Below are 9,875 nucleotides of genomic sequence, written 5' to 3'. Positions count from 1 at the left end.
CAGAAAGCTTTTGTAATATTATTCACTACCATTAAAAAGTTAGGGGTCAGTAAGAATTTATTTTTTAAGGAAATTGAAGAAAGTAATACTTTTATTCAGCAAGGATGCATGGAATTGATCAAAAGCGGCAGTAAAGACATTTATAATGTTACAAAAGATTCTATTTCAAATAAATGCTTTCTACTCATAAAATAATCGTGAAAAACATTGATAATAATAATAAATGTTTGTTGAGCAGCAGATCAGCATATTAGAATGATTTCTGAAGGATCATGTGACACTGAAGACTGGAGTAACGATGCTGAAAATTCAGATTTGATCACAGGAATAAATTACATTTTTCAATATATTCACAAAGAAAACAGTTATTTTAAATTGTAATAATATTTCACAATATTATTATTATTTTTCAGTTTTTAAATTAAATAAAATAAAAGCAGCCTTGCTAAGCTTAAGAGACTTATTTTAAAAACATTAAAAATCTTACCAATCCCTAACTTTTGAACGGCAGTGTGAGTGAGTGTGTGTGCGCGCGCAGTTTTGTGATTTATGAGGACACAAATTTGTATAATGTTGGGTATTACACTGCATTACGATGTAAACATGAAATATGAGGACATTTCATGAGTCATCATATTTAAAATAGCTTTAAAAAATATACTAAACAATGTAAAAATGCAGAATGTTTTCTGTGATGGGTAGGTTTAGGAGTAGGGGTATAGTGTAGAGGGATACAATGTACAGTTTGTACAGTATAAAAACCATTATGCCTATGAAATGTCCTCACTAAGATAGCAAAACAAATCTATGTGTGTGTAATATATATATATATATATATATATATATATATATATATATATATATATATATATATATATATATATATATATATATATATATATATATATATATATATAATAAATATAAAAGATAGAGAAAGAGAGAGAGAGAGATTATATAGACAGAGAGAGACTCCCTTCATACAGAGACTAAGCCCCAGAGTTTCTGTTTATTCTTTAAACATTCTATTACAAGATCCCTTGATGATGAATAAAAACAGCAAGGAAAAAACATTGCTAAATATCATTCAAATGTTTAGAAAATAAATAATTTGGTAAAAATGTACCATCTAGACAAAACACAAGAAAAAAAAAAATGCAGCAACAATTTCTTTACATATACTTTTAAAACAAAACGTTTATGGAAAATAAGGAAATGTTTCCTTTGTGACGGTCTGAGGTGTCATATACTTTTTGAAAAAAACAAAAAAAAAAAAAACACTGTCCTTTTTATACGGTTTCAGAGGCAACATGCATGGAATGCATGAAAAAGTGAATCATAGCAAAATAGTCAGTACATTCCTACATTACTACAGTAACAAGCTTTGACCAATTTTACATTACAGAGCAATGACAAACACTGCTCAGGAATGATTTCTATCTATTGATAAACATACATAAAATATTAGCTACTATGCTTTGCTGTCTGAGAAACAGTAAGTTTCTCAACAGAAATATTCTACAGCATTGGCAGCCAAGAGGAGTAGTGTAAAAATTTATAGTTTAAAATGTTGTACTGTGACAAATTTAATGTATATAGTATATTTATTGTTGTGGAATATTTCTGAAAGTAAATTCATCAAGAAGGTACAATGACCAAATACTAGACGAAATGTCACAGACCATTTTGCACCTGATATTAACATCATAGCTCAGGTGATCAGAAGTGGTCAGCACTAAATGCAGGTATAAGTGGGGTCAAAATGTTTTGTGATTTGATCGCTAATTTGGAGGTAGTCAGAAATGCATATGGCCACATTGCATTTTTAGTGTAGATTCTAAAGAGTTTTTATGCATCCTGTACAACAGGGAACCTGCCAATCAATCGTTGTGCTAATAGGTTTTAAAAGAAAACAACTGTCCGAATAATGTTTGTGGCGAGATTTCAAAAGAAAAGTCTCGACTGACAGTGATCGATCAAAGTCTCGATCAGTGGCCAGTTGCATAAAGGTAGAGCTACTATGTTTAGATTGTGTCTTAAGAACTAGTCTGACTCACTAGCAGTTAGTTAGGGGATAATCAGCCCTACTTTTTGGATTCAAATTAGACCAATCTACACAATTATGTAACTGACTATTAAAAGTTGAGTAAAAAAAGTTACTGACTTTTGAAGAAAAAAAAAGATGACTAACTTGCAAGACTAGTCAAAGCAGTTTATGCAACCGGCCACTGAGCAACAGAAACAGATGTTCAAACCTAGTGCAAACATGGCCAGAATCAAAGCCAAACAGTTTATTACTCTACCACTCGAACTGATTTTAAAGTCAGCACAGACACCGTTATTGTGTGAAGATCTGTTTTGTCTGGCTCCGCCATTGTTTATTTTTCAGGAGGGTTTTACGTTTTCATCGCTCTGATTTGATCTGTAAATGAGAGGGGAAAAAAAAAAAAAACAGAAGAATGATTTAACTTTATATATAAAGTTAAATATATAAAGTTTCAAATAAAGGTAAGACCCTGAATTGCTGGATTGATTGGGATGAACAACTGGGTAGAGGAGAACAGACGTTTGTGAACTTCATTTAATCATTACTGACTTGACAGAATATTCTAATGCACCTCAAACAACAAGAAGGAGAGGGGGTCTGAAATAGTTTAGCATCAATTTGGGCTGTATTCCATCTTTGAGATATACATTTTAAAGGATTATTTGCCTTTGAATTTCTCCCAAAAGGCCAAAATGAAATGTAAAAAGCTACAAGAATAAATACAGCCCAAAAGTGAGTTCTACCAGTTAAACGTAACTGAACAATTAACTAAGAATCACAACACATCTGGTAATTTCAACTGCAGTACTTACTGTGCAATTTGTTCTATGGATGAAACGGAACACAAGAATAGAAATGGCATTGAATGTTTTAAATGGCACAGTTCTTTTGAAACCCTTCTTAAACAGCATTTGAGCTTATCTCTGAACAAACAAACAATTTAAAGACAAACAGAAAATCAGACAAACCATGGAATGTGTATTTACCTTGCAGCCAGTCTACACCCTCCTGAAGACCTTCTCCTTTCACTGCATCGCTAGCACTGTAAAATTAATTTAATATTAATTTTATGTATACTTATAATATATATGAAGACTTCAGATGCAAAAGCCTCTAAGTGCCATTTGAAATTTTCTTCTAAAATGAGCATTTTTATCAAGCTTCATTCTAATGGCAATTAATAAGTCCTTTTCATTGCCATTAGAGTGAAATTACTGACCCTAAACATACAAGCTTGATAAAAATGCTCAGTTTTCTTCTAAAATTTCAGATGTCACTTAGAGGTTTTTGCATCTTAAGTCTTCATATATATATATAAATAAATATATATATATATATATATATATATATATATATATATATATATATATACACGCAATACCATTCATAATTTAGGGGTCAGTATGATTTTTTTTTTTTTAGGGTTTAAAGGGTTAGTTTACTCAAAAATGAAAAGTATCCCATAATTTACTCACCCTTAAGCCATCCTAGATGTATATGACATTTTCTTTTAGTCAAACACAATCAGAGATATATTAAAAAATATCCTGGTTTTTCAAAGCTTTATAATGGGAGTGAATAGTAACTTTTTTACATTTTCAAAAAACATCACTTAGTATAATTTATAAGCCGTTTTCCTTATTGGGACCAAAAAAGTCACCACATGGATTTCGATTATATTTCCATCTTTACCAGGACCGCACACACACATTTGTTTTTGTGAATTGTGGGGGCATTTCATAGGCGTAACGGTTTTTACAAACCGTATTTTCTATCGCCCTACACCAACCCTACACCTAAACATACCCATCACAGGAAACATTTGTACTTTCTCACAAAAACTCATTCTGTATGATTTATAGGCCTTTTGAAAAATGGGGACATGGGGTAATGTCCTCATAAGTCACCCTCTCCTTGTAATACTTATATCATACCCATGTCATTATACAAATTTGTGTCCTGATATGTCACAAAAACATGCACACAGGCGCGCACACACACACACACACACACACACACACACAGCTCTATTCGGATGGGGCAGGTTTACCCTGAGGAGATCACAGATGTACTTTGTGATTGTGTTATGCCCATCTGAATTGAACACGTCTGTAAAAACCTCATGCAACCTTTGTAAAAATTAAAAAGCAAATTGCCTATCCAGGTTAGCTCAGGGTTCCTCTGAGAAATCTAATTCTGTCCGGATAGGAATGCTTGTCACTGTGGTATGCTAGACCTTTCCTCATTTATTTTGACATTTATTGAATACTGTAACTAAAGCTAAATCTCTTAATGTGCTGCCTGGTGCATTAGCTTGGTGATTTATGTACTTCTGACTTCCCATCCAATGTACAAAGAAAATTAAATCAATGATTAGAGTCCCTTAATTGTGTAATGTAATTAAAGAGTTCCCTTAATTACATACATAATGTTAGAATCATTTCACTTATATAAACCTTGTTTATTTCACATGACCTTCCATTTCACCCCCATTCAAACAAATGGACCCTCTGAACTACAGATGGGCTGTCAAACGGCGATTAATCACGATTAATCGCATACAAAATAAATGTTTGAGTTTGCCTAATATATGTGGGTGTTCTGTGTGTAATTATTATGTATATATAAAAATACAAACACATTGAGAAATATTTAAAGTATATGTATTTATGTATATGTAATATATGTTATGTATATATGTAAATAAATTGTTTGTACATAAATAACATATTTCTCTTATACATTAATTTGTGTGTATTTATATATACATATTAATTACACACATTACTCACACATATATTATACAAACTCAAACTTTTATTTTGTACGCGATTAATCGATTGACAGCCCTAATTCAAATACTGTTTAGAAAACAAATCCTGTCAGAACAGAGCTTTGGACCTATAAATTATTTCAATGCAAGCAGAAAATTTGTACTGAAAAAAATGTAGTTTTTTTACCAGATATGCCATGGCTTGTCTTTAATGTTTTCCAGACACAAGAGCTGAGAGACCTTTACTGCTGACAAAGCATCCCTGAGGTCCATCTTGTTGGCGAAAAAAAGTATAGGTATTCTTCTGTGCTTAATATCTGCATACACCCAGAAAAAACATATATGGGTATTAGGGTGCTTATAATTCAGATTTGAAAAAGAGGACTAAAATGTAGATGAATGCAACAGACTGAAGGAAAGAAAGATATACCAGGGTGATTCAAAAGGGTGTCCAATTCCTCTTTTGCCACCACCATTCTTAGTTTATCTCCACTGTCAATCACAAAAATGATGGCCTGACCCTCCCTGAAAACAACATAACACTGATAAACACAAACCACACACAGCTCGATTCCAAAGTGGGCGATGGCACTCCATTATGGAAGCTTGTTTCCGACCACTAAATAAAAAAATTAAAAAGTAATTCTGACTCTAATATCTCACAATTCTATTTTTTCCCCCCTCAGAATTGTAAGATATAAACTCACAATTGCTTCCTATAAAGTCAGAATTGCAACTGACTTTTTTTCTCAGAATTGTGAGTTTATATCTCACAATTCTTATTTTATAAAATGCAATTGCAAATTATAAAGTCAGAATTATGAGATATAAACTTGCATTTCCCTCTTTTTTCCCTCACAATTGGACATTGCGCCATTGCGAGTTTATATCTCACTTTATATCATGCAATTCTGACTTCATAAGTTGCAATTGTGAGAATTGTAAGATACAAAGTCCCAAATACCTTTTTTTTTATTTTTTATTTCATGGCAGAAACAAGCTTCCATACTCCTTTAGCTCAGTAAATATAATAAAATAAGCTTGAATAGGAGAAACTCACTTGTAATAGTGTTCCCACAGATTTCTGTATCTTCCCTGCCCTGACATGTCAAACACTGTGAAAGAAAGACTTTGGGGAGAGGAGGGAGTTACTGTGTTAGTAAGATTTAAAAAAAAAAAAAAGAAAAAAAAAGACAACTGGTTTTCAGAGACTAACCCCAAACACAATATATAGCTAGCTTTTTAAAATATTCACCTTGAGGTCCTAAACTTTTCTATGCTGAAGCCTATGGTTGGGACAATGTCTTGAGCCTGAGCCTGCAAGGGTAAAAAAATAAGCTATATCACAACTGTGAGCTCACACACAAAACAGAAAACAAAGAAGAGAAAGGAAAATACAAAAACATTGGGTGTACAGACAGGACAGTAACATACATTGGATGGCTTTAGCTGGTTGATGATGGTAGTTTTTCCACTGTTGTCCAGACCTAAACACAGCACGTTCACTTCCTTTTTCTTCAGACCCAGCCACCCTGCAAGCTTGTCAAAAAGCCCCATTTGCCTAGTTGGATGGGGCGCTTCTGGAAAGAGACCACATCAAAGACAAGCTTGATTAGATGCATTCATTAGATGCATCCAGAGGCCGATAAACACTTGGGACAACAGAAACATCTCTTTTTTTTTCACAGTCTACAACAACTGCTGTGGCAAGATCTCAGTTGCTCAAATGAAAGAAAAAATAAATAAATAAATAAATAAATAAAAAAATTATATATATATATATATATATATATACAGTCCAAAAGTTTGGAACCACTAAGATTTTTAATGTTTTTAAAAGAAGTTTCGTCTGCTCACCAAGGCTACATTTATTTAATTAAAAATACAGTAAAAAACAGTAATATTGGGAAATATTATTACAATTTAAAATAACTGTGTACTATTTAAATATATTTGACAAAGTAATTTATTCCTGTGATGCAAAGCTGAATTTTCAGCATCGTTACTCCAGTCTTCAGTGTCACATGATCCTTCAGAAATCATTCTAATATGCTGATTTTCTGCTCAATAAACATTTATGATTATTTTCAATGTTGAAAACAGTTGTGTACTTTTTTTTAAGGATTCCTTGATGAATAGAAAGTTCAAAAGAAAAGCACTTATCTGAAATACAAAGCTTCTGTAGCATTATACACTACCGCTCAAACGTTTGGGGTCAGTAAGAATTTTTATTTTTATTTTTTTGAAAAGAAATGAAAGAAATGAATACTTTTATTCAGCAAGGATGCATTAAATCAATCAAAAGTGGCAGTAAAGACATTTATAATGTTACAAAAGATTAGATTTCAGATAACACTGTTCTTTTGAACTTTCTATTCATCAAATAATCCTGAAAAAAAATATTGTACACAAATATTTTGTACAACTGTACACATTAAATGTTTCTTGAGCAGCAAATCAGCATAATAGAATGATTTCTGAAGGATCATGTGACACTGAAGACTGGAGTAACGATGCTGAAAATTCAGCTTTGCCATCACGAGAATAAATTACTTTGTAAAATATATTCAAATAGAAAACAGTTATTTTAAATTGTAATAATATTTCCCAATATTACTGTTTTTACTGTATTTTTAATTAAATAAATGTAGCCTTGGTGAGCAGACGAAACTTCTTTTAAAAACATTAAAAATCTTAGTGGGTCCAAACTTTTGGACTGTACTGTGTGTGTATATATATATATATATATATATATATATATATATATATATATATATATATATATATATATATATATAATGTAGCTGGGAGACTATTATGCTATTAATTAACACTTTACAATAAGATTAATTTGTTATGTATTAACTAACATGATCTAACCATGAGCAATACATTTTTTTACTGTATTTGTTAATAACATTTGTTAGTTAATAAAAATACATAGTTTGTTCACAATTCATTAACCAATAGTAACAAATACAACTCTTGGTTTGAATAATATATTGGTAAATGTTGAAATTAACATAATAAAAGCTATATTAGTGCAGTTCATTATTAGTTCATGTTACCTAATGTAGTTTACTAATGAACCTTATTGTAAAGTGTTACCATTCTTTTATGCTTACAAAGACTGTAGAGCATTCATTTTAAAAATTAAATTAAAACTGTTTTTCTATTTAAAATATTTTAAAATGTAATTTATTCCTGTGATGGCAAAGCTTAATTTTCAGCATCATTACTCCAGTTTCATGATCCCTCAGAAATCATTCACCCACGATTATTTGATGAAAAGAATGGCTTTTTTTTATACAGTATAGACCTACTTGTAAACAATTTAACAATAACAGTGATTTATTGTTTTAATAATAAAGGCTGTTATAATCTGAAAGTGTTCACAAATTTGATGGAGATGGTAGAGTAGTATTGGCTCTCAGGGGCCAGAGGTCTGATAAGAAAATAAGCTTATTTGCTTCTTTTTTAATAATCGGATTTAAGTGAATTAACTTGAGCTGCGAGCAGACACACACAGCTAGCAACATGCACTAAAATCTATAGTACATGAACCCAATTATTTACGTGGAGATATTACTCGAATTTGTAAATTCGGGGTAACGTTATTTGTATGCCCGTATCTTGGCTCTAAAGAAAACAACCACCTGTTGTGTCAGGCTAAATGAAAACGACATTTCAGTCGCATAACATAGCGTTAAACAAGCATCCATTCATCAATCAATCAATCAATCAATCGGTCAAATGACAGCAGCGAAACTGACACTGTTTAACGTATTTATCCGTATCTCTCACAGTGTCGTAACGTTATGTCAGAAACACATGAACGGACAAGAGTAAAAGCGTAATCTACGACAAGAGCCTGTAATCCTCTGAGCTCATTAGCACACGGGCTAGCGCTTCACATGTACGAGTATGCTAAAATAATTCAAACATTTCTGTCTTCTGACGTCTGTTCCGTTAAACACTGAAAAAAATACACATAAACACAACACAAGGTTGACATATTTTCTTATAATTTAAGGTTATTGTTTACATATCCGCTGCGGATGACGACTAGCTGTCTGGCTGGCTAACCTGCTCTATCAGTCGGCTGTAAGTTACATGGAAAGAGCTGCTTACTTTTCTCCTCCGGCTCGGCTCAAGTCGTATGTTGACTGCGTCTTGGTTAAAAAGTAATTTCGCATACAAAAGTCTCACTCATCTGATTGATGTTATGTCCAGTGCAGATGGAGAGACGTAAACACTAACCTGGAGTCGTGGAAACTCTCACACGCCGCTGCTAGGAGACCGATGACGCTTTTTGGCTGGACTCAATGTTTACTTAATAGCGCCATCCGATGGACAGTGTCAGAACAGTAGCTTTGTGTTAAATATATACCTAGGTTTCTTGATCTTTTAGCACTTTTATTTTCCACGCAGCAGGGGGTTATTTCTATTAAAAAAATATATAAGACCTTTCTTTCTTTCTTTCTTTCTTTCTTTCTTTCTTTCTTTCTTTCTTTCTTTCTTTCTTTCTTTCTTTCTTTCTTTCTTTCTTTCTTTCTTTCTTTCTTTCTTTCTTTCTTTCTTTCTTTCTTTCTTTCTTTCTTTCTTTCTTTCTTTTCTTTCTATACTATGAGTAGTTGTACTAAAAATGCCTTTTATGATTTTGTTTTACCCTTGTCCAATACCCAGGTTTTCTATTACAAAAAATAATTTACTTTTTAAACTAGGATAGAGTGAACATAAACTATATTTATATTTTTGTCTGCTATGTGCACCCAACAATTCAATTGTAACTCAAGACAGAGTTGAAAAACATGTTTAAGTTTGAAAATAGTATTTAATTGCATTTAGGATGCATAAAATATGAGCTGTTTAAATGAGCCTAAGCAAATATAATGGAAGGGAAATTCATAATGTTCATGACTTTAAAGTTCACCCAAAAAATGCAAATTCTGTCATAATTTACTCACCCTCAAGGTGTTCCAAACCTGTGAAAATGTATTTGTTCTGTTGAACATATTTTGAAGAAAGTTTGTAACCGGGCTGCTTTGGGGCACC

The 9,875-nt window shown here is 32.1% G+C and overlaps 1 protein-coding gene across 3 annotated transcripts; it reads right to left on the bottom strand.

The window, feature by feature from the left end:
• Positions 1 to 1,001: 1,001 nt before the first annotated feature.
• Positions 1,002 to 9,123, bottom strand: arl6 (ADP-ribosylation factor-like 6). 3 transcript variants are annotated; one of them, XM_067405294.1, is made up of 9 exons: positions 9,081 to 9,096; positions 8,952 to 8,992; positions 6,255 to 6,400; positions 6,076 to 6,137; positions 5,881 to 5,949; positions 5,251 to 5,345; positions 5,008 to 5,137; positions 3,034 to 3,089; positions 1,002 to 2,422 (listed from the first exon to the last, which is right to left on the bottom strand). In XM_067405294.1, the coding sequence occupies exons 3-9, from the start codon at positions 6,375 to 6,377 to the stop codon at positions 2,397 to 2,399; spliced, it is 561 nt and encodes a 186-aa protein (XP_067261395.1). In that variant the 5' UTR covers positions 6,378 to 6,400; positions 8,952 to 8,992; positions 9,081 to 9,096; the 3' UTR covers positions 1,002 to 2,396. The 3 variants fall into 3 exon arrangements, with proteins under 3 accessions (XP_067261395.1, XP_067261394.1, XP_067261393.1); XM_067405293.1 differs by lacking the exon at positions 8,952 to 8,992 and having other exon boundaries at positions 9,081 to 9,123; XM_067405292.1 differs by having other exon boundaries at positions 8,952 to 9,084.
• Between the last annotated feature and the right edge of the window lie 752 nt (positions 9,124 to 9,875).

This window comes from Chanodichthys erythropterus, chromosome 12 (assembly GCF_024489055.1).
Source record: "Chanodichthys erythropterus isolate Z2021 chromosome 12, ASM2448905v1, whole genome shotgun sequence".
In the NCBI taxonomy this organism is placed as follows: Eukaryota; Metazoa; Chordata; class Actinopteri; order Cypriniformes; family Xenocyprididae; genus Chanodichthys; species Chanodichthys erythropterus.
The sequence above is the reverse complement of the archived record's forward strand: the minus strand, read 5'-3'. Positions and strand labels throughout refer to the sequence as shown.

Coding starts and splice junctions, on each gene's coding strand:
- arl6 (XM_067405293.1), bottom strand. CDS start 6,377: ATGGGGCTTTTTGACAAGCTTGCAGGGTGGCTGGGTCTGAAGAAAAAG. Junction 6,138..6,254: donor ACCAGCTAAAGCCATCCAAT/GTATGTTACTGT, acceptor TTACCCTTGCAG/GCTCAGGCTCAAGACATTGT. Junction 5,346..5,880: donor CTGTGGGAACACTATTACAA/GTGAGTTTCTCC, acceptor TGTTGTTTTCAG/GGAGGGTCAGGCCATCATTT.